The sequence below is a fragment of the Phycomyces blakesleeanus genome (assembly GCF_001638985.1).
Source record: "Phycomyces blakesleeanus NRRL 1555(-) unplaced genomic scaffold PHYBLscaffold_30, whole genome shotgun sequence".
In the NCBI taxonomy this organism is placed as follows: Eukaryota; Fungi; Mucoromycota; class Mucoromycetes; order Mucorales; family Phycomycetaceae; genus Phycomyces; species Phycomyces blakesleeanus.
The window spans coordinates 265,739-288,392 of record NW_017265187.1 but is presented as its reverse complement, the minus strand read 5'-3'; the positions used below and the strand labels follow the sequence as shown (position 1 = coordinate 288,392).

Genomic DNA, 22,654 nt, shown 5'->3' with positions numbered 1-22,654 from the left:
ACAGCATCGAACTATCGAGAGGTAGTGTCTACGGAGACCCCACAAACCGGGGCCATAGTTTGATGCCTCGGTCACATTCTTTACCCCAAGAAGACGAGGCACTTCCTTCGACATATGATCTTCAGCGAAATTTACCTGCCAATGAAAGACTTGCTCAGTCGAATCTTGCAAACGACGCTCGAGAAAGTTTCTTTGCTCATCCTTTTGCAACAAAGGAAGAGGAAGAGGAAGAGAGAGAAGAGTTAGGTCAATCGTCCAGATTAGACGGCGAATCTGGTATAACACACGGAAAAGCCCAATGGAACAAAATGAAGGACAGAGTCAAGTTCATCGCTCAGCTTCAGACTCGTACACCAACTACTAGACCAACAGCCCCTGTGGTACAAGCTATCATTCCCTTTTATCCTCCTCTCTTTGAACCAGCTTTCATTTCGCTTTCTACTGATGAAAATGGCCGAAAACTGGTAACAATACACAAAGAAATTTCTATTTAGAAACTCGGTGCACTTTAAGCAACTAACCAATGGAACTGCCTTCGGCCCTTTCTTGCCTGTTGTGGGACTACATCCTCTTAGCCACCTATCCTCATGCAATGCATTTCCGTACGTTCCTTGCCATTCATTTTTTTTTGAATTTCTTATCTGTTTCTCCGCTGCTTTTCATGTGTTTAAACTCAATATATATATTAGGTTCTTGTCACCGATTCAGAATTTCTCGCTAAAGGCTTAAATCAATGGGTCTTTAGAATCGAACTTCAATATGGAGACGTACGCTGGGTAATCCGACGTACTATTACAGACTTTGTCAAACTGCACTTTAGTCTCTTACTCAAGTCAAGTCTTTGGACACATGTGCCAGCCCCACCAGCCTTTCCAGACCAGCTTCGGAGTTTGATGCGTTCAGCCAAGACAACGTGTGGTTTAGATCGTCAAGACAATGAAAGCGAGCCAGATGCAGAGAAGCGTCAGATGGTTCTTGAAAGACGCGAATATCTGACACGCTATCTTACAGAGCTGCTCCAAAAGGCTCATATGATGGTCAGTTACGATATTTGCGAATTTCTTGAACTATCTTCCACAAGTATTGTCCGAGACATGGGATGGAAAGGCAAGGAAGGCTACATAGACAACAGAATTAATTTTGTCAAAAACCGTATGTGTCGAGTATGGAAAACAACCGCGTGGAAGACCGAATGGGTTACACTTCGAGATTCGTAAGTTTCAATCTAATATAGACTAATTGTTTACTTACCTTTTTTTAAAAAAAAATGTATGTGCTTGGGCATACTTCTTTTAGGTATATTGCATTTTGCGACAGTATTGCATCGGTAACACCTAAAGATGTCTTGATGTTCGATAAAAGCTTCAAAGTGCTTGTTGGTCCAACAACAATGCTCGGTAATTGCAGCATCACTCTTGAAAACAAATTCCGTCGATTTGAAATCAGAGGTGGTCAACGTGAAGTTGAAGAATGGATGGAGAGTATTGACAAAGTGCAAAGCGAAAGCCCATGGGTCAAGACCCACCGTTTTGGATCATTTGCTCCAATTCGATCAAACGCAAAAGTCAAATGGTTTGTTGACGGTGAAAGTAAGTTTTTAGATTGTATTAATTGAAAACCAAACGCAAATGCAATAACCAGTGTATTTTGCTAGACCACTTTAATGCTGTTGCAGAGGCTATCCTATCAGCAAAGTCTGAAATTTATATTGCTGATTGGTGGTTCTCACCTGAATTGGTAATATTGTTTATTTTAAGATTTAAACTTTGCTAATACGCGTATGTGCGGTATGATCTCATTACTACTAGTACCTCCGCCGTCCTCCAGAGAAAAACGAAGAATTCCGTATCGATAGATTATTGAAACGCAAAGCAAGTGAAGGCGTAATGATTTACGTGGTGGTTTATAAAGAAATGTCGGTTGCCCTGACAATCAATTCGGCTCATACCAAACAATGGCTCCAAGGGCTTCATCCAAACATTATTGGTACACACGCTTACATTATTAAAAATACTGGAACTCAAGCTATTATCCTACTTGGACTGTTGCAACCACAACATTGCAGATACTTACTACAATATTATTCTTTGCTTTAGTTCAACGTCATCCTGATCATAAGATCGTTGGTGAAGACGTGTTCTTTTGGTCTCACCACGAGGTAACAGATTAAGAATATTTTAACAGAACTTGAATAGAGAAAAATACAGAATCTAAATAATTAATGTCATTTTTCTAGAAAATTATTGTGGTAGATAATAGATTGGCATTTATCGGTGGTCTCGATCTCTGTTTTGGGTAATATTAGGTTTTTCATATTTAACGCAGTCTCATAATTAACTTCTTTATTTTCTTCTCTATTTATGCTTTATATAATAGACGATACGATACACATTCCCATCGTTTAGCCGATCACCCTGCTGTTGGCCATGAGCACAAGATCTTCCCAGGTCAAGATTACTCAAACCCACGTTCAAAAGATTTTGTCAATGGTATAATTTTATTTAAGCATATCAATCAATCAATTAATAACTAACAAACTAAAATGTGTATATTTAATAGTCATTCAATACGATCAAACTCTTGTTGATCGTGAATCGATTCCCCGTATGCCATGGCACGACGCCACTATTGGTGTGGTAAGTATATTGTATGCTCTCTTGTTACATATCTTAATAAATTGTCAATTTTCTTGCTGTTGTGTTCTTGGATAGGTTGGTCCAATTGCACGCGATATTTCGCGTCATTTCATTCAAAGATGGAACTTTTTAAAGACAAACAAGAGTAGCCACAGATCAGCTGTGCCATTTTTGATGCCAAAGGGTGAATATGTGGCTGCCAGAGACGAAAGTAATTTTACGGGAACATGTCGTGTTCAACTTTTGCGAAGTTCTTCAAGTTGGAGTTCAGGTATCGAGCGAGAGGTAAGAAGCCTGAATTATTATTTTACTATTATCCTGAGAAACCTAACTGACCAACTGACCAACTGATATATATATATATATATATACATTCTTTTAGCATTCAATCTACAATGCTTATATGGAATGTATCAGTGAATCCAAGCACTTTATTTATTTTGAGAATCAGTTTTTTAGTAAGTAACAGTTTAACAAAAGCCACTTAGTTTACGATTCTGTATTCTCACAATGTCTATAGTTACTGTAACATACTCTGACAAACTGTTGAAAAACATGATTGGACAAGCACTTGTTGACCGTATTAAAAGAGCTCATGCCAAAAAAGAAAAGTTTAAAGTATTTGTTATCATGCCTCTTGTGCCTGCCTTTGAGGGTGACTTGGCATCTGCAGAATCTGCTTCTGCTCGGTGAGTAATTAGACAAAAATTGTTATTGCTATTTTTTTTTACTCTATGATATGTTATACAGAGAACTATGATATTAATAATATGCACAACAGAACCGTCATGCATTTCCAATACACATCAATCTCTCGCGGAGGAAATTCAATTATAGAAAAGCTTCGAGAGGCTGGCATTGAACCTTCAGATTATATTGGCTGGTACAGTCTTCGCAACTGGGACAAACTCGAACCCCCCTTTTCTGCCGCACCGCCAAAGCCAAAGCCAAAGCAAAATCCAAAACCTTCTACTTCTTCAAAAATCAAGAAAAGCGTGGATGATGATACCAAGTCACCTTTTGATGATCAAGCATCTTTGGACTGTGATTCTGGTATTGCCGATGATCCCTTTTCAGATAAAAACAATGTAGACAGTGATGATTCAGACGAATATGAGATAGATGATCGTGACCATTATGTCAGCGAGTTGCTTTATATCCATGACAAGCTCATGATTGTTGACGATGTAACTGTATTGATTGGGTCAGGTAATTATGAAGAAGAAGAATATAGAGAAGATAATATCTCTTTTGGACTGATATGACTATGGCTGTCTTACTAAACGTCTCTATTTGTGATTGAATTTGTGTAGCCAATATCAATGATAGGTAAATGCTTGTTTATCATCTATTTTTGAATACCTATTTCATAATTATTTACAATGATTAACATAATTAGATCCCTTCTGGGTAACCGAGACTCTGAAATTGCCATGTTAATCGAAGATACCGAGGTCGTGATATCGCACATGGATGGAAAAGAGGTACGCCAAAGGAAACATTTAATATAAATCATCCCACTTTAGTGCCTTTTTTTGCAAACAATGACAAACAAACCTAACTTAACTTAAATTAGTACCGTGCTACTAAATTTGCGCACACACTTCGGATGCAATTATGGAAAGAGCATCTTGGTCTCTTGGAGTTTGATGACTGGGGTTCTCTTCTACCTAAAGCCACAGTTAACCGCTCTCCTGACACTCTTTCTCCTGAGTCACAATCTCATGTCCGTTTCAGATCTCATTCTATTTCTCGTCCCGCAGACCATGAAGAGGATGACATCTTTGAATGTGAGGCCCAAGAGCCTGTTCGTGTATTGGACCGCATGAGCCGTACTCGCAGTCTCTATGATACATTCAATACTACCAAGCAGCACAGCCGCCATTTGGATGCAGCTGCATTGGATCCTCTGGCAGACCACTGCTACTATGACATCTGGCGTCGAACTGCCGATGTAAACACCAAAATATACCGCGATCTTTTCCGTTGTGTACCTGACGATACTGTACATACTTTTGAGCAGCATCGCCAGTTTATACCAGATTCTAGCATCCCACAGGGCCACGTAGCCGACCCTTCACGCTCTGGACGAGAGATTCGACAAGAATTGAACAATGTTCGAGGGCATCTAGTGATGTTCCCCACTGATTATCTCAAAGATGAAAACATGATGGGCTCTAGCTTGCTAGAAACCGTAACACCTCTTGTCATTTTCACTTAATATATATATACATATATATCAATCAATTATTATTATCCATAACCTATTTCCCCTTCTACCTTACTCTATTATGTTCTATTATATTCTATTCTTTCTCACTTGTATTATTGAATATACCCTTTATCCCATTTTCTCTTTTTCATTCTTTTTCATTCCTTCAAAATCAAACAAAAAAAAAGCAATTTTGGAATTTGGTATGGTAGACTTAATACAATAGCAACAAAAAAACAAACAAACAAGTATATTCTTATTTTATTTACTTAGAATAATAATAATCAAAGGTTGTACACATCCCTGGCACGTAGACTTTTGAGGTCAAATCCAGCCATCTTCTTGCTTCCTTCCATTTCTTGAAGCTTGATTGTAGCAGTTCTCATGTTGTCTCTTGTCTCATCCATTGTCTTGTTCAGAGATTCTTGATCTATTTGCCCATTTATTTTTTTGTTTCAATATCTCATGTGTACTGTAATTGTAAAGGGAACAGAATACGTTGTGTACAATTGCATATATACACTTCCTTTTTTTATTATTACCTTTCTCAATCATTGTCTTGGCAGTTTCACTAGGAAGACGAACAAACATATCTCCAAACTGAATCCATGCTTTTTTTTCATTCACCAGACCACCAGTCTTTTTCCATTGATTAAGACCTTCTCGATTGGAATTGCGTTTGCGATCATAATCAATAAGCTATGATAATGAAACAACATTCACAATGAGTTTAGTGCATAATTTTTTTTATTGCGGAAAAATAGTATATATACAAGAAATAGTATTACCAATTGTTTGTTGATGAGAATCTCTTCGGCAAGATGCTCTCTTTCAGCCAAGACTACATTTAGCCATGTAAGTTGCTTTTGTATTTAATAATAAACGAACAGGATTGTGATCGTACAACTTGCCTTGTTCTAATGTTGGAATGGTTGCCATTATGTACAAGAAAGAAGAAGTCCAAGCCACTCACGTTAAACGCGCTCACATTCAACTTCTAGGGCATAAGTGCTTCTAGGTAGATTTTTATTTGTCTCTCTCTTTGTGTGTTTGTGAGCACTTGTTTCTTTCTTTCTCTCACCCTCTCATTCATGAGTGTCTTTCCAAAAGAAACAATCAAGGTAAAATTGTGACAACAATCGCACCTTGTATTGACATTTTAAACACTTGCTCTTTTGTATTTCTTACTCTTTGCATCCATTTTATTATATTTATATTTTAAAAAACAATACAAAAAACCAACCAACCAACCAACAAATAAACAAACAAAAAAGAATATAGGCGAATCGCTAGGTGTGACACATCTTAAAGATGAAGTAGCATCAGCATTAGCTCAAGACGTCGAATATCGTGTGCATGAACTCATTCAAGTAATACATAATAAAACCTTGCATCTTAAATGCATTTATATATAATATAAGGAACATCAGAAGAAAAGCAAATAAGCATAAAAGAAAATCATTTTCCTACAATGTCTTTTATTATTGTTATTATTCTTTTGCTTACTATGAATACAAATAATATATATATACGTGTATGCATGTTAATAGGAGGCTACAAAGTTTATGCGACACTCAAAACGATCCAAATTAACCGTTGACGATGTAAATGCTGCCTTGCGTGTAAAGAATGTCGAGGCAAGTCTTTTACCCCACATAAACACACGTACACACCTACAGCAATTTTTCAACAACAAACAACATCAACATCATTATCAACTAAAACAACAAAAAAACACGAAACATCTACAAATGAACAAATGATAAACTAAAACTATAAAGAATTTCAGCCTTTGTATGGTTACGCATGTGGAGAAACACCTACATTCAGAAAGACAACCGTGAATGGTCAAGAATTGTACTTTGCAGAGGATGAGGAAGTTGATTTCGAGACGATCTTAGCCAAGCCATTACCAAAAATCCCTCTTGATGCAACTTTTACAGCTCATTGGTTGGCTATTGAAGGTGTTCAACCTGCAATTCCTCAGAATCCCACCCCAAGTGGTAATGCTACAATCACAAACGCAAACGGAAACGCGCTCACACATTTATATATGCATACATTCATTTTATTCATTTGTGGCCAATGTCAACAACTAACAATCGCATGTTTCTTTTTTTTGGGGGGATTGTTGCAAATTATAGATGCAAAGGCAGATCTATTGACAAAACGAGCAAAACCTAATGCAGCAATTAATGGCATTACTACTGATCAAGTAGATGTAAAGCCATTGGTTAAGCATGTCCTATCCAAAGAACTTCAAATGTACTTTGAACGCATTACTGAAGCAGTGTCAAGCCCTGATGAACGACTCAAATCTCAAGCATTCGAAAGTTTGCGAATGGATCCTGGACTACATCAGTTGCTGCCATACTTTGTTCAACACATTCACAAAAAAGTCACACAAAATCACAAACAGCTTGATGTGTTGGAGGCTATGCTTTCAATGGCACAAGCCTTGCTGAACAACAAACATCTCTTTGTAGAGCCATATCTTCATCAACTTATCCCTCCTATCCTGTCTTGCCTGGTGGGCCGAACCATCTGCGAAAGTCCATTTGAAGACCATTGGTCTACCCGTCACCGTGCAGCCGGTCTAATGACACTCATTTGCAACCAGTTTGGCAAAGCATACCACACACTCCAACCACGTATCACTAAGACACTTCTCCGAGCTCTATTGGATCCTGCACGTCCACTTACTACCCACTATGGTGCAATTGTTGGTTTGGACCAGCTTGGACCAGAAGTGACAAGAGTATTGGTAGCACCTAATATTAAGTTTTATGCCGAGACTTGTCTCAAGTCAGCTCTTGTGAGCAGCAGTCCCATACGTAAGCTCGAAGCTCAGAAATGCAAGGAGGCTTTAGTGGTGAGTAGGAAGATGAGTCGAGTAGGGAGAAGATGGAGAAGCAAAATTTCTTTTCTCCAAAAAAAAAAAGGAATTCGCCCAAGTCTCCATTGTCCCTGAACTAATTGATCTTGTTTTTCTTCTTAAATATTTACACATCCACCCAAACTCAAACATGTCATTTGCAGAATGTCTTAATCCACATTGCTAAACAAGCATCCCTCGTTCCAAAAGAATCGGATATGCAAGTGGACACAGCACCACTTTCAGAAGAAGACAAGGCAGAGTTGGTGGATGCTGTTGGAGAAGATGTCGGAAAAGCGTTTTTGGAATCGGACCCAACGCGACAGGGAGTACAAAGTGTGGTTGAAGCAGCTACCCACATGAATGAATGATTGAATGAATGGAGACCAATCAATACAGTTGAGAAAATAGTTAAACAGCCCAATAATCAATCACAGATATAAAATGTATAAAAAAAATATATAGTCGACACAATGGAATAAATGAGGAAGGTTGATATTTTTCGCACTCGTTCGTAATTTCTTCTACTGATTTTCTTTTCTTCTTGTTTAAAGAAGGAAAAGGTCAAAGATAGCAGAGAGAGAGTAGTAGTAGTAGTGGTAGTAAGTAGTAGTTGCAGTGGTTGTTGTTTAGAATCTAAGCTTGCTGAAGAACCACTTGTTCTTGCCGGTCTGGTAACGCTCCTCAAAGAGCTTCTTGATGACCTTCTTGGACTCCTCACGCTGGGAGGGCTCCTTGAAGGAATCAGCAGAGACGGTACCCTTGATCTGCTCCAACTCGAGAGCGTAACGGGTGGGCAACATGTGGTTGTAGTTGACAATCTTGACGAAAGGCTTGACCTTGGAGCGCTTGGCAACCTTCTTCTTGCCCATACCCTTGGTAACCTTCAAAGGAGAACGCTCGACACCAGCAACAACAGCATAACCATAGGGTCTGTCCTTGGTTCCCTCATCGTGGTCTATTCGGAAAAGAAAATGTTATTTTTTTTTCTTTTTAATTCTCTCTTTCATTAATTGTTGTTGCTGTCAAGAATGTTGGCAAAATGTGTGTGTGCTAGAAAATAAAGAAAAAGATAGAGGGAGATAGAGAGGAATAGGGAGAGGAAGAGAAATAGCGAAACAAATATATATATATAGAGAGAGAGGGAAAAATGAAGAGAGAAAGAGAATGGTGAGTAGAGTCATACTTACTGCGAACAACGACGGCCTTCTTGCCAGCGAAACGACCCTGCAAAATGACAACAACCTATAGAATAAAAGACACACATACACACACAAAATTCATTTTTTTTTAGTAATTAATTCAATCGATTCATCCATTGAATCCATCCATTCATCGTCTATTGCAATCTGCGTTACCTTGCCGGCTTTGATGAACTTGACCATGGCGAGTGGGATGAATAAAAAATAGAGGGAGATCTGTGCGGTCCACCTTGAGCCTGGCATCGTTAAGCCCACGCCTGAGAGAACACCAAGGCAGAATACAATGATGTGATTGGTGCGGTATTGCAATTAGTGATAAAAAAGGGTACCTTTCCAAAGCACCAAAAGTGAATTGTGTATACACGCCCGCCCGCACACACACACACATATATATATATATGTATAGATATTATTTATTTGTTCGCTCCTCTTTTATTTCTTTTTTTCTTTACTCTATAATATTACTTTTAATGAAATACATTAAGATGAGCAAAAATTTCAGAAAGAAGAATAATTGAAACGCACAAACGCAGACAGGCACCTTCACATGCCCAAACACAAGCACACAGGCACACATGCAAATGCAAATGCAAATGAAAATGATGAAAATGAAAATGAAATAAAACATACACATACACATACACATACACATACACATACACATACACAAACAGAAACAGAAACAGAAACAGAAACAGCGAGAGAATGGTTACATACACATGTGTATGAATATATAGTATTATATATGCTTTTATATATATATATATATATATATATATATAAGGCTGTCTGTGTGTGTATAATCTTTGTTTCTCCAAGGCTTTGTTTTCAGTAGCCTCCTCCTCCTTGCTGTTGCTGTTGATCAAAGAATGCCGGGTTGATGTACATGCCTAATCAATACAATCGATCTCTATGAGCGAAAACCCCATCTCACGTTGTTCATTTCAGTCCTACCTCCACCATGGAATCCAGCTGCATCGTTCATATATCCGCCGCCGCCTCCTCCGGCACCACCTACACCATTTAATCCTCCATTCATTCCTCCTACTCCCACGCCTACTCCTACGCCTAAGCCTACACCTCGGCCCATGCGGCTCATGAAATTATTGTTTGACGGCTGATTTCCTCGAACTTGTTGCTGCTGCTGTTGCTGCTGCTGTACTTGCTGCTGCTGTTGCATTCCTCCCCGACCACGGTTACCGCCCGGGAATCCTCCGGGGTTTGCCATATAGTTGGCCACCATTGGATTGTAGGCGTAGGGTGGAATACCCATTGGCGTACTTCCAAATCCGGTATTAAATCCAAAGTTTCCACCTCCAAATCCTGTCACACCATGATGATGATGAGTAGGTAAGGGGTTAGCAGGGTTTGTGGAAGGACTGTTGTTATTGGTTCGGTTAACGGGTTGTGTTCGTGTGTTCTTGATTGGCTCTTTTGGAAGATGCTTGAATGGATTTGGAACAGTAGTAAAGCATGTTACTGCGCGTTTTCCATTAAATTCACTACACAATTAAATTAAATTAAATTAAATTAAATTGAAACTGTTTTTTTTTCTTCCTTTAAGAATTATGTAATTAGATATATATATATATTAGTTGTTAACTTACGCATTGTCGAGAACTGATTTGGCACGGGAAGCACTTTCAGGGTTAGTGAATTCTAAAAACACAATGCCTTTGGATTTGCCATTGACTTTGTGTTCAAAGAAAGTGAGGTCCTTGAGTTCTCCGCCCAGACCAGCCTGCAAGAGAGGAGCCTTTATGTTTTCGTCTGTTGTGTACTATTTATTATATAAATGAATATATATATATATATACATAATACATACAGAACTCATAAGCACCAAAAAAAAAACTTTACCCATGCTAGATCACCAATATACAATCCATTTGTAGGTTGCATAGTTAAACCACGGAGTGAATTTAATGCTGCTGGTGGATCACCACGTCGAGTGGGTTCTGTAGTATTGCGTTGAGTACTATAACCAGGTACACTAGACCGAATCTTTTGAGGTGTCATGTCATGTTGTTGCTGCTGCTGCTGTTGCTGCTGCTGTTGCTGTTGTTGTTGATGGTGTTTCTGGTTGTGGTGTTGTCGTTCCAAGTCGTCTCCTTTTATGTTCAATTAATTAATTAATTCGGGATTAATGCCGGTTCAATAGTAAAATGAATTGATGAATAAAATGATCCTAGTGTTTTAAGTTGTACTTTTTTCTTTCTTTCTCGTTGTAATACCTGATGATGAATAATTCGATTCTTCTTTTTTAGTAGTATTTTTGGAGTGGTGAGCTGAAGTAGACTTTTGAGGTTTGGAACACGTTGGCTTGACATCCTTTTTATTTTATTTTATTATTGAATATTGAATATTGAATATTGAATATTTGATTGATTATACAGGTGTTTTATGTGTTTGTATACAGCAATAATGATAATGAAAATGATAAAATACAATAATCATATAATAATAAAATACAAATATATATATATATATATAAAGAAAACCGCTTCTATCTTTCTGTCCTCGTTTGTCGAGAAACAAATCAATCAAACTCTCATACAAACAAGAAATTCACTCACTTTTACAATGTCACCAAGATCATCAAACAAGTCATCATCTGCATAGGCTGGTGTTGTACGTCGTCGTTTGGTATCGCGTGCTGACTCATTCACAATCTCATCAAGAATATCATCTGGCTGTTGATGTATATATATATATATATGTATAAAAAGAAAGCAATCAATTAATCAATCTTCATTAATGTTACCATTCTTAAACTTACCTGTCCAAATGTATCATCACCATATATATCAAATTCATCGGCCATTGTGCAAACGCAGTTGTTAAAAGGGAAATGTGGAGAACTTTATATATATATATATATATATATAAAAGAAGAAGAAGAAGAAAAAGGGGTGGAGGGCGAGAAAAAAGGGGGGATTGTGGGGAGGGAGGGGATTCTTTTCTTTTTCTTTTTCTTTTTGGGATTGATGTGTAATGTGTGTATGTTTATACGATGCTTATGCTTACAAAAGGAGAAGCAAAAAAAAAGACGACAATTACAATTACAAATTCACAATAGATTGTACACTGGATTAAAAAATAAAGTATAAAGATAATAGTAATACAAAAAGAAATATATATATCTAATGTATATTATATATACATGTGAAAGTATAATAGAAAGACAGACTAATTACATCCTCTTTAGCCAAAAGAGAATGTCTTTGTGTAGAAAGAAATGGGCATCCATGGAGTATATATGTAGAGAGTACAAAGAAGCTCTAGACTAACCTCCCAAGCGACAAATAATAACAGCACAGCACAGTAAAGTAGCGAGAGATGGAGTAAGTGAGTGGGTAAAAGTTGTATGTGAATGTGTATGTGAATGTGTGTATATATATATATACATATATATATATATATATATATAAAGAGAAAGAAAGTTGAGAACCAGTAGGTGAAGGAGAGACTGAGTCAATATAGGAGTGAAGATGGAGGGGGGGGGGGGGATAAAAGTAGATTTACATTGTGCACGTGTATGTAGCCATGATTGATGTTGCGTGCACTAAAAGTGACGTCGATAATGATTTTGTAAATGTAGTGTAAACCCTTTTTTTTTTTATAAAAATATATAAATTATTGTGTGTTGCTTGGATTTATATAATATTTAATATACATATCTCTGTCTAGTTATTATTTGATAAGCAGTGAAAAAGTAAAGGTATATTTTTATTTATATTTTAGATAAAGAGTATATATATGTATTTAATTTGTAATGTGAAATGTGAAAATGATTAGTAATAGTGGTAATAATGATAAATGGTGATATGTATTTTTAAAGAGTATATTTTGTATGCATATTAATTTGTTGGATCGGTTTATGGATTGGATATAGCTTCTTTAGATGTCTTTAGTGATGTGGACTGATTGGCTTAAAAGATGAAGCTGAGGATCTATAGGAGGGTGGAATGGATATCGAGGTTTTGTAGGCTGGTGGAGGTGCACTGGTTATAGATTGAGCTCTTTGTAATGAGTCCATTGATAGGATAGATTGAGGGAACAGTCCTGCTACGGATGAACAGCTGGCCATTCGTTCTTCAATAGGAAAGAATGACTCTTCCTGGTGATCTGGGATTCTCTTTGCTTGAATGTATCTTGCCAGCTAAGATTATTGTACCAATAAAACATAGATGTGTGTTAAGAATTATATATATATAAATACATGTATGTATATCTTTTCTTGAAGATGTCCTTGTCTGCATGTATATACATATCATTATTTTATAATTGACTTTATTGTCTTACCCAGTATAAGCCTGATAAGCACACACATGCACCCAACACAGTTCCCAGGACCCAAGCGGGGGGTCGGCCAGTCCGATTATTCAAGATAACCAGGGCAATAAGGAGAAGGACAACCACAATTACAAAAAGATGATGAACCTTTGTTGCTAATCTGAGATTCCTCCATCTCTTCAAAACAAGCTTGATCATCTCAATTTTTTTATTTTTTATTTTTCTCAATTTTTTTATTTATTTAAAATTCTCCTCTTTCTTTACTTCTTCTTTACTTCTTCTTTACTTTGCCCTTTGCCCTTTTTCCCTTTATGTCTTTGTAGGGAAGTTATAATTAACAATTGAGTATTATTTATTTCTTTTAAAATTAAAAGAAAGGGAATTTTTTTCTTTTTTTTTCTTTTTTTTTTTCTTTTAATATTAATATATTTTTATATATTAAGGGTTTTGAATAAGGTGAGGTTTATTATCTATTTGTCTTTTCTCTCTCTCTCTCTCTCTCTCTCTCTATTAACAAATTACTATAATTCTTTACGCGTGGTATTGTTTTGTGATAAATAAAATAAAAGTATCATTATCATTTTGAATCATTTTGAATCATTTTTTTTTACCCCTTACATCTGTCCTCCCCTTCCTACCCCTTTATTTTCATCTTTACCTTTATTATTATTTTATTAAACCGTTTTCTTTAGTTTCCCCCCCCCCCCCCCCTTTTGTCTCTTTCTCTTTATCTCTCCATGTTGTACTAAACTGTATTACATATATTATCTTGTAATTAAAACAATAGAATCAATACAAGAGAAGTAAATGTTGTGACCTTGAGATCAATCTCAAGAACTTTATTTACACTTTCTTTTTTTAATAAAGCTTGGAGACCATAAAGTTATAGTCCAGAAAAGAGCACTATATATTTTCTTGACAAGTTCTGGAAAGAATAAGATAAAGAGATGTAAATAGATATATTTATAGATAGAAAAGAAAGGAAGAAGGTGTGTACACGCACAAGAAGACAAGAGATCAATAACAATGTCCAAGTAGCAATTGAGATGCAAAGGGTAGAACAGAAGAAATAAAGAGGCTATGTGCGGAAACGGTCTAAACAGAGAAACAATTAAGTAGAAGAAGAAGAAGAAGAAGTGAGCGAGATTGATTGATTGATTGAGATATTGAATGAATGAATGATTGAGTGAGTGATTGAGTGAGTGAGTGAGTGAGTGAATGTGTGAGTATTTGAGTAATTGACTGAGTGCGTGAGTATAAAAAAAAGAGGGAGAGTTTGGTAAGGAAATGGTAAGGGGTGATGTGTATAAAATAGAGATGGATAAAGAGAGAGAGGGGGGGGAGAAGGTTGGAAAAAAAAAGGGAGGAGGAGGAGGGGGGGGGGGGATGCTTGGGGTTTAATATAGATGCTTGTTAGACTTGGAAGGTATAAATCTTTTCCATGGCCTGTCGTTGCAATACACTCTGTTGGAATCTATATATAATAAATTTATTAGTAAGAATCAGATCAATTGATTCGGTTCTCTAGTGCAAATACTTGCTTTTTCAATGACTCGTTCTCAAGGGCAAGGCGCTCAACTTCTGACAAGAGGTCGTTTTGTACTTTCTTCAAATGGTCAATTTGTTGGACAGCTACAGAAGAAAGAGAGGTAGTGAATATAAAAGAAGATAAGGTTAGAGTTAATGATAGTATATATTGAATAGTTGGATAGGTGACTAGGACTACTTACTGCGGGTCAAGAGGGCGGCTTTGCTCATCTTCTTACTATTGCAACCAGGCAAATGATTTCTGAGTTCTTCAAACCCATCTTTGATCTGTGCACGTCTCTTTTGCTCTGACTGAATGTGGATTTGTCTGCGCAACTCAGTGCTGCTGACACCGCCATTCCTAAAGCAAAAGCAAAAGTAAGTTAATAATGAATAATTAATACTAACGAATTATTATTATTATTATTATTATTTTATATATAAAAGACACTTGCTCTTCTCTATCGGAATCTTCGTCTTCTTCGTCGTCTGATAATTGTTGTGATTTTTCAATTGAGGTTTTCTTTCGTTTGTTTGATGTCTCGTCTTCAGAGGAAGATCCTCCGGCTCCGGGTGTATCGACAGTGGTTCTCTTTCGCTTCTGTCGCTTGGCGTTCATCTTCTTTTCGTAGGTTTCTTTGGAATACTCGAGAAACTCGGTGTGATAGAACTCCATGGGGACTGAATTGGCGCGTGCGATGGTTTCCTTGACTCGTTCGGCTGTTGCGTTTGAGAAAGATGACGATGGGACAAGGGGGGCGATGGCGGTTGGCTGGGAGACCAGACTAGCATATGATGCAGACTGTGTAGGAGGTGTCTGAGGCGTAGAAGAGTCGGGACTGTCGGGCTGTTTCTTTTGCACGGGGCGGTCAGTGTAGTAGGTACCAAATTGATTGACGGGATATGTCGTAACTGGCACAGAAGAATAAGGCATAGGTTGGAAAGTGGAATAGTCTAAAATTGATACCGGCATTAACATTAGCGTTAGAATTAGAATTAATATCAGCATTAAGTTTATTAAATATTATTATTATTATTATTTATATATGTGCGCGCGCGTGTGTATTTGGATTAAGGTATTAAGGATTTGGATTTGGATTTGGTTTTGGATTTGGGTTGAGTTGAATTTATTGAGCAAGTGGAGCGAGTGGATAAAATAATAGTAATAATTCCAGAAATTTAAAATTCAAATTCCAAAATAAAATAAAATAAAATAAAATAAAATAGGTTTTATATATATATATAATATAATATAATATAATATAATATAATATAAAATAATATAATATAAAATAATATAATATAAAATAATATAATATAATATAATATAATATAATATAATATAATATAATATAAATTATTTATTATTTATTATTTATTTATTTATTTATTTACCTGGATAGGCCCCATATGATGGGCGACTATCTTCATATCCTGGTGAGGGTGATTGAGGCTTTCTAACCATAGCAGGGTTCATGGTCATTACTGTGGCGTAGGAGGGGTAGGCAGAAGAGGTGTTATTGATAATATCGCTCATGATTGTAGTGACTGTGTGGGGTTGGTATTTTTTTTATATATGAAAAAAAAGAAAAAGAAAAAGAAGGGAAAGGGTGTAAAGAAAGGAAAGGGTTAGAGTTAAAAGAAGAGGAAGAGGAAGAGAGGAAGAGGAAGAATATTAAGAGGAAAGAAAGAGAGAAAGAGAGAAAGAGAGGAGATTTTTTGAAGATGATTAAAAAAAAAAAAAAAAAAAAACACCTTAAAAAAAATTTAAATTCTTGTACGACCCTCTCTACAAGTTGCGCTTCATAAAGACCCTTTTTTATTATTATTATTATTATCAGGACACACACATACATACACAGTATAGGTACAGTGTATTTAATACAAGAAACTCTACAGAATATAGATATATGTATGTAATACTTTTTTAGCTTTTATTTTGTCTCTAGGCTATATAATTATATGTTTATTAGTTGCCTTGGTGATGAGATGAATAATTGGCCCTGAAAGTGGTTAGTGGCACGTGGCATCCAACTCTATAGACAACACTTGGGATGCAGGAGATAAAGACAAGTATTCTAAGCATAGACAATCGCTAGGCATGCTAGCAAACGGAAATCAGTACAAAAACAAACATTAGAAGAAGAAGAAGAAGAAAAAAAAAAGGGCAGCAGCAGATAGAAATAGAGAACTATATATATTGTTTAAAGCAGGAGGTTACTAGTCATACAGGCTCTATACATCTGTGAATTTATTTATTTATTTTTACCTTTGCCTTATTGTTCGCTATTCTGAATTAGATAGACTTTCTTTCTTCTTTCTTCTACTTCTACTTCTTTTACTCTTTTTTTTATTACTTCTTCTTGTTTTTTGGGAGCACAAATTTTGTTATTTCAGTTACTTTTTTTTTATTGGGTTGTGCTACAAATGTCGATCAAGAAATGGCTAAAAAAGTTGCGTCAACATCTCAAGAAACCCAAATCCCCCAAGACACCCACCACCAACAAGGTCCCAACCGAGAAATCCTGGGACATCAATACCCTACACAGCAATAATGACAACATCCCACAACATTCACCATTCTACAGGTCCGATCCCTCTGCACGATATGCGCTTCAGGCACTATTGGTCGACCCAACAATCAAATAGACGCGTTCCTGTATATCATTCTATCCCTACCTTTCTTTCTCTCTATTAATCAAACAGCCACACACACACACACACAAAATGTCTAGAGTATATCGAATTCTTCTCTATTATCTGTTTCAATTTCTGATTTTGATTTCTCTCTCTCTCTCTCTTTATATATTATACATAATTATTATACCATATACTACATCTCTTACTATTACGGTTGTTACCAGCACACAAGCACTTTATATTTATATTCTTTTTATTAAAATTTCTCTTTAAAAAAATTGTTACAAATCATCTAGAAAATAACAGCAAATATCATTGATATTTTAGACTAATTTATCTTTATTGCCCAGTCTAATATACGTCTGTAATGCATGTGATCTCTTTATCTCCGACATGTTATACGTCTCTCTCTCTCTCTATATATATATATATAATAATATTATTATTATTATTATTAATATTATTTTTGACTCCTTTGGTGTCTCGTCTTGGTTTCTCCTGTTTATAATCCCAATTAAATCAGATGCACGAAGCCTTTCAAGTAACTACTGTAGTAGACAAACTCAATCGTGTCGAGTCAATCTATGCTCATGGTAACATCCTTTTATTCTCTTTTCTACTCATTCCTCATTCACATACTATACCTAATATCATCAACACAATAACTTTCTTTTTTCGATTTTCGTTATAGGTGACCGACTGTTGATTGGAACCGCTTCCGGGCAACTTATGGTCTATGACACCAAAGAGCCTCTTGGTACTATTATCACTTTCTATGTTTTCTTTATTTTGTTTTGTTTTGTTCTAAACAAAATTTACAAGACCATCAAATACTGATACCAATACTAATATATATATATATATATACGTACCTGTTTTATTGGTTAGTCGCTGACAATAACCAGATTCCCGAGGTTACTTTGGCAATGATTGTTAAAGCATTTTCAAAGCGACCTATTGAACAGCTGGATATCATCAAAGAAATCGATTTCCTTGTATCTTTGTCTGGTAAAAAAAAACTAAAGAGACAATAAATGATCAAACTGTATACTCTCACTCTCACTAATATATATATATATATATATATATATATATCTTTGTGTATTCAATAGATGGGTTGGTCAGTCTTCATGACTTGCGTACATTCGAGTTTCGTATGGCACTTCAAAAGACAAAGGGTGCAAATCTGTTTGCTATCCAAACCATGGTTGAAATGAGCCCTGAAGAACGTATTCCTGTTCTCATCACACGTCTTGCCGTGGCTGTACGCAAGAAGCTGTTGGTGTTTGTCTGGAAAGATACCGCATTTGACGAAACAAAAGTAAAAGAAAAAAAGACAGCAACATACATACATACACCATTACCTCTATTTTTTGGGGTTGGAAACGAGTGAGCAAGTGGCTTATATAAGTATTCCAAATCTCTAGGAACTCAATATCCCTGATCGTATCAAAGCAATGGCCTGGGTGGGAACCACCAAGATCTGTCTGGGATTCTCTACAGAGTATGCTCTGATGGATGTGGAAGCAGGTCAACTAACCGAGCTATTTGCTCCAACCGGACCAGCAGAAGGTGGACCCATGAGCACTCTGACAGGCCTGTACAACATGTATGGTTCCCGTGGTGGAAAACCTATGGTGACCAAAATCCCCAACAATGAAATCCTCTTGGCCCGCGATCGTATGTGATGGAATGAATTGGACGGACTTACATATCAACAATCTAATATTTACTATTATAGATGTTAGCATATTTCTTGGATTGGATGGTACACCCACTCGCAAGGTTGGAATCGAATGGTCTGGTTTCCCTGAACAGATTGGTAATATTCTATCTAAACATCCCAAATGGATACAAAGAAACCAATCTGAAACATATCTGTGTCTGTGGGCTTTTACTTTACATAGGCTACTCTTACCCTTATGTGATTGCTATTCTACCAAAGCATGTAGAGGTGCGCAATATCCAGACCCTTGCTCTTGTTCAACAAATCGAACTCTCGAGTGCACGTTTTCTCAACCAAGGAAAACTGGTCTACGTCGCCAGTTCTTCTCAAATCTGGCGTCTGACCCCGTTTAGTTTCTCAACCCAAATTGACCAGCTTGTCGACAAACATGAGTATGAAGAGGCTGTCAGTCTGTTGGATCAAATCGATGCTGTCCTGATAGACAACAAGGAGGAAAAACTAAAGGCAATCCGTACTGCATACGGACACGACCTCTTCCACCGCGGTGAATACGACACCGCTCTGAATTTGTTTCAGGAACTCAATACCCCACCTGCCCATGTCATCCGCCTCTACCCAGAGATGATTTCCGGCAGTCTTTCGATGACCCGATCTGACGACGAAGTGGATTCTTTGAGTTCGCTGCGCCGCAAGGAGAATGACAATGATGATGACAACGACAGTCACTCCCAGAACCACTCACACCACCTTCAATTACAACGCCCTGAAAGTCGGCAGTCCAACAAGAGTAAGGCCACCACCGCCACCACAAAGAGTGGCCACAAGGAGGTGCCCTTGACGGGCTTAAATCTGCATGATGCTGTCACCTATCTGATTCGCTTCCTGACCGACAAACGCCAAAAACTGTCCAAGAAGCTCAACGGCGGTCCCCCTAACTCGCCTCAAAAGTCATCATCCAAACCTGTGGACGAAAAAGAATACGAAGATTTGATGTATGAGGCATCTTTGGTCGACACTGCCCTCCTAAAGGCCTATATGATGACCAATGATGCCTTGGTGGGTCCTTTGTTAAGAGTACAGAACCACTGTGATGTTCAGGAATGTGAGACAATCTTGATGGACAAAAAGGTTTGTTAGTTGATTGATTGATTGTTTCTTCTTTCTTTCAGAAAACAAAAACGTTTTCTATTATCCTCCCTTCCTTCTTCTTTTTCGTTTTGAAAAAAAAAGAGAGAGAGAGAAAGGAAGTAGTACTTTTAGATATAGATATATGATAATTATTTATTTATTTGCTTGCTTGCTTGGCTGATGAAACTAACTGAAAATGACAATATTATTTTTACAGAAATATAAAGAGTTGGTCGATCTTTACAACTGCAAGGGGCTTCATGGACAAGCCCTTGATTTACTAGCAAGGTAATATTTGTGCGCATAATTTTAGGAGAAGAGGATAAAATATATGTATATATATGCAAAAGAGGGAGTGAGTGAGTGAGATAGGGGTGGGGTGGTCTGTCTTTTAGTATAATTAGTATTGTTATTGACCCTTGAGTGGCGCTCGCATAAACAATCACTCACTCACATTTTACATAAATGTTCTACATATTTGAATACGCTGCTTTCATTGTATTTGTGTAGACTTGGTCAACAGGCAGAGGGTCCTTTGCGTGGAGTTGTACCTACAATCCGTTATCTCCAGCGCTTGGGTCTTACTCAATTTGACTTGGTTCTAAAGTACTCAAGATGGGTACTTGAGAAAGATCCTAGATCCGGAATGGATGTAAGTGTTGTCTTTAACTTACTGCCATTAAAATATCATTATTATTATTTTTATACTTTCTTCTTCTTCTTCTTTCTGTAGATTTTCATTGATGATCTTGCCGAAGTAGAGACATTCCCAAGAGATAGTGTTGTGCAGCATTTAGAGTCGATTTCCGGAGACTTGGCTATTCAGTATCTGGAGTATATCCTCGAAGAACTTCGAGACAAATCGCCTCACTTTCATAACAAGTTGGCAATTGCTTATCTTGACAAAATCAAAGCTGAGGGGTCCCAAGGTAGATTGTGGTGGCTGCCTTTGTGCTCGCGCTCACATGGTTCTGTACCCTTAAAAGTGTTACTTTGTCAGACTCTGAAAACAAGGCCGCTCTCCGTTCCCGGCTGATAGCTTTTTTGACGGAATCAACATACTACCGTGCCGAGAAAATTCTCTCCCGTCTTCCTTTGGATGGTAAGATTTCTGGAAATTTTTACTTTTTTTTTGATTGGCTTTAATGCATTTGTCTGTATTTTTTTTTAGATTTGTTCGAGGAACGTGCTATTCTATTGAGTCGTATTGGACAGCACGACCAAGCACTGGACATTTATGTCTATAAGCTCTCCAATTACACCATGGCCGAGGAGTAAGCGAATGAATTATATGCCTTGATATGTGTGATTGAAATTCACAAGATATATATAAATCAAGAGAGAAAGAAAGAAAAAAGGGGGAATAGGTTGATTAACATACTGCTTTCTGTGTTTTAGATACTGTACCAAAATATACAGAGATGATCCTGAAAAGGGCGAAAAGATGTACTTGACATTGTTGCGTGTTTATTTGCAACCCAGCAACAACCAGAAGCCCTTGTTAGAGCCTGCTTTGGATCTATTGGCTCACCATGGATCCCACATTAACGCTTCTCAGGTCCTGTCTTTGCTGCCATTGCCAACTCATCTCCATGGTTTGTTCCCATTCTTTGAAAAGTACATCCGCACTAGCAACAAGAACCGAAATATGGATATGGTTGTTAAGAATCTTTTGAAGGCTGAACAGCTACAGGTAAAACATATATAAATATATATAATTGTGTGTAATTGATATCTGTATATCTGTATTTATTAGGTTGAAGAGCAATTGGCCTTTTACAGATCGAGAGCTGTCAAAATTACTGAGGATCGAATGTGCCCTCAATGTAACAAAAGAATTGGAAATAGGTAAAATATGCACAGAAGATAGTAGTCAGAAGAAAAGGGTACTAAGACATCATTCTTTACAGTGTCTTTGCCGTGTTTCCTAATGGAGTTGTAGTCCATTATTCTTGCAAGGAAAAGATTGAACAAACACAGTGGAAGTTACTTTAAAAGAAAAATGAAAAAGAAATCCCAGATATATGTTATATATGCTATATAATAAAACAAAATATAACATAATATCTGTACACTATCTTCTTTAGTATTACTATTATCAGTATTTAGTATATCAGTATCGTCACCACCATCGGTATTGAATCTTAATATCTTTTGTGGTTACGGCTTGTGGGTTTGCACATGTCAGCCAAAATGAACAAGTCAAATTCAATTATCTAATTATATAAATGTAAGAGTTCGTTCTCTCTACTGGTTTTCTGGTTATCAAGGTTTATCCTGTAATACCAATAGGATTTGAAGGATGATCTCTCTGTATAGTTGAATTGTTGCTGTAATCAGATTCCAATCGACATAGAGTATGGGAATATATATATATATATATCTTTTACAATCAACGTTTGAATTGCTTTCTACACGTGTTAATGTCATCAGAAACAACAAGGGTTTATT

General features: G+C 36.9%; 8 protein-coding genes across 8 annotated transcripts; 3 read left to right on the top strand and 5 right to left on the bottom strand.

Annotated features, from left to right (window-relative positions):
* Window positions 1-1,390: 1,390 nt before the first annotated feature.
* Window positions 1,391-4,857, top strand: PHYBLDRAFT_156557 (hypothetical protein; the record flags this gene model as incomplete). The annotated part of the gene is made up of 14 exons (XM_018433496.1): window positions 1,391-1,589; window positions 1,655-1,737; window positions 1,809-1,986; window positions 2,097-2,158; window positions 2,237-2,295; window positions 2,377-2,489; window positions 2,560-2,636; window positions 2,712-2,921; window positions 3,019-3,094; window positions 3,157-3,325; window positions 3,418-3,845; window positions 3,950-3,965; window positions 4,036-4,120; window positions 4,213-4,857. The coding sequence occupies 14 exons, from the start codon at window positions 1,391-1,393 to the stop codon at window positions 4,855-4,857; spliced, it is 2,400 nt and encodes a 799-aa protein (XP_018285366.1).
* A 275-nt stretch (window positions 4,858-5,132) lies between these two features.
* Window positions 5,133-5,787, bottom strand: PHYBLDRAFT_151579 (hypothetical protein; the record flags this gene model as incomplete). Its single annotated transcript, XM_018432707.1, has 4 exons — window positions 5,133-5,278; window positions 5,391-5,547; window positions 5,637-5,689; window positions 5,733-5,787. 4 exons carry the CDS (start codon window positions 5,785-5,787, stop codon window positions 5,133-5,135), a joined length of 411 nt encoding a protein of 136 aa, XP_018285365.1.
* Window positions 5,788-5,803: 16 nt separating this feature from the next.
* Window positions 5,804-8,173, top strand: PHYBLDRAFT_183606 (TATA box binding protein associated factor). The gene is made up of 6 exons (XM_018438799.1): window positions 5,804-5,969; window positions 6,123-6,218; window positions 6,399-6,485; window positions 6,638-6,851; window positions 6,993-7,720; window positions 7,888-8,173. The coding sequence occupies exons 1-6, from the start codon at window positions 5,940-5,942 to the stop codon at window positions 8,092-8,094; spliced, it is 1,362 nt and encodes a 453-aa protein (XP_018285364.1). The 5' UTR covers window positions 5,804-5,939; the 3' UTR covers window positions 8,095-8,173.
* On the bottom strand, window positions 8,151-9,128 carry PHYBLDRAFT_30308 (hypothetical protein). The gene is made up of 3 exons (XM_018439962.1): window positions 9,082-9,128; window positions 8,914-8,968; window positions 8,151-8,681 (listed from the first exon to the last, which is right to left on the bottom strand). The coding sequence occupies exons 1-3, from the start codon at window positions 9,106-9,108 to the stop codon at window positions 8,353-8,355; spliced, it is 411 nt and encodes a 136-aa protein (XP_018285363.1). The 5' UTR covers window positions 9,109-9,128; the 3' UTR covers window positions 8,151-8,352.
* Window positions 9,129-9,616: 488 nt separating this feature from the next.
* On the bottom strand, window positions 9,617-12,360 carry PHYBLDRAFT_189068 (hypothetical protein). Its single transcript, XM_018439605.1, has 8 exons — window positions 12,217-12,360; window positions 11,705-11,947; window positions 11,502-11,618; window positions 11,160-11,256; window positions 10,786-11,036; window positions 10,533-10,705; window positions 9,880-10,427; window positions 9,617-9,815 (listed from the first exon to the last, which is right to left on the bottom strand). Exons 2-8 carry the CDS (start codon window positions 11,747-11,749, stop codon window positions 9,754-9,756), a joined length of 1,293 nt encoding a protein of 430 aa, XP_018285362.1. The 5' UTR covers window positions 11,750-11,947; window positions 12,217-12,360; the 3' UTR covers window positions 9,617-9,753.
* A 475-nt stretch (window positions 12,361-12,835) lies between these two features.
* PHYBLDRAFT_63678 (hypothetical protein) lies at window positions 12,836-13,419 on the bottom strand (the record flags this gene model as incomplete). Its single annotated transcript, XM_018441155.1, has 2 exons — window positions 12,836-13,087; window positions 13,231-13,419. The coding sequence occupies 2 exons, from the start codon at window positions 13,417-13,419 to the stop codon at window positions 12,836-12,838; spliced, it is 441 nt and encodes a 146-aa protein (XP_018285361.1).
* Window positions 13,420-14,728: 1,309 nt separating this feature from the next.
* On the bottom strand, window positions 14,729-16,393 carry PHYBLDRAFT_77471 (helix-loop-helix DNA-binding domain-containing transcription factor; the record flags this gene model as incomplete). Its single annotated transcript, XM_018443258.1, has 4 exons — window positions 16,144-16,393; window positions 15,198-15,702; window positions 14,952-15,109; window positions 14,729-14,853 (listed from the first exon to the last, which is right to left on the bottom strand). The coding sequence occupies exons 1-4, from the start codon at window positions 16,283-16,285 to the stop codon at window positions 14,729-14,731; spliced, it is 930 nt and encodes a 309-aa protein (XP_018285360.1). The 5' UTR covers window positions 16,286-16,393.
* Window positions 16,394-17,897: 1,504 nt separating this feature from the next.
* PHYBLDRAFT_178346 (hypothetical protein) lies at window positions 17,898-22,265 on the top strand. The gene is made up of 15 exons (XM_018437980.1): window positions 17,898-17,981; window positions 18,080-18,145; window positions 18,277-18,396; window positions 18,501-18,709; window positions 18,816-19,068; window positions 19,130-19,210; window positions 19,296-20,203; window positions 20,421-20,491; window positions 20,714-20,855; window positions 20,937-21,132; window positions 21,204-21,305; window positions 21,375-21,477; window positions 21,602-21,896; window positions 21,960-22,051; window positions 22,114-22,265. The coding sequence occupies exons 1-15, from the start codon at window positions 17,912-17,914 to the stop codon at window positions 22,196-22,198; spliced, it is 2,793 nt and encodes a 930-aa protein (XP_018285359.1). The 5' UTR covers window positions 17,898-17,911; the 3' UTR covers window positions 22,199-22,265.
* Window positions 22,266-22,654: the final 389 nt, after the last annotated feature.

Coding starts and splice junctions, on each gene's coding strand:
- PHYBLDRAFT_30308 (XM_018439962.1), bottom strand. CDS start 9,108: ATGGTCAAGTTCATCAAAGCCGGCAAG. Junction 8,969..9,081: donor AGTTCATCAAAGCCGGCAAG/GTAACGCAGATT, acceptor TTTATTCTATAG/GTTGTTGTCATTTTGCAGGG. Junction 8,682..8,913: donor GAAGGCCGTCGTTGTTCGCA/GTAAGTATGACT, acceptor TTTTCCGAATAG/ACCACGATGAGGGAACCAAG.
- PHYBLDRAFT_189068 (XM_018439605.1), bottom strand. CDS start 11,749: ATGGCCGATGAATTTGATATATATGGTGATGATACATTTGGACAG. Junction 11,619..11,704: donor GTGATGATACATTTGGACAG/GTAAGTTTAAGA, acceptor ATACATCAACAG/CCAGATGATATTCTTGATGA. Junction 10,706..10,785: donor ATATTGGTGATCTAGCATGG/GTAAAGTTTTTT, acceptor TATAATAAATAG/TACACAACAGACGAAAACAT.
- PHYBLDRAFT_178346 (XM_018437980.1), top strand. CDS start 17,912: ATGCACGAAGCCTTTCAAGTAACTACTGTAGTAGACAAACTCAATCGT. Junction 18,710..18,815: donor CCGCATTTGACGAAACAAAA/GTAAAAGAAAAA, acceptor CCAAATCTCTAG/GAACTCAATATCCCTGATCG. Junction 20,204..20,420: donor CAATCTTGATGGACAAAAAG/GTTTGTTAGTTG, acceptor TTATTTTTACAG/AAATATAAAGAGTTGGTCGA.
- PHYBLDRAFT_183606 (XM_018438799.1), top strand. CDS start 5,940: ATGAGTGTCTTTCCAAAAGAAACAATCAAG. Junction 6,219..6,398: donor GTGTGCATGAACTCATTCAA/GTAATACATAAT, acceptor GCATGTTAATAG/GAGGCTACAAAGTTTATGCG. Junction 6,852..6,992: donor TCAGAATCCCACCCCAAGTG/GTAATGCTACAA, acceptor TGCAAATTATAG/ATGCAAAGGCAGATCTATTG.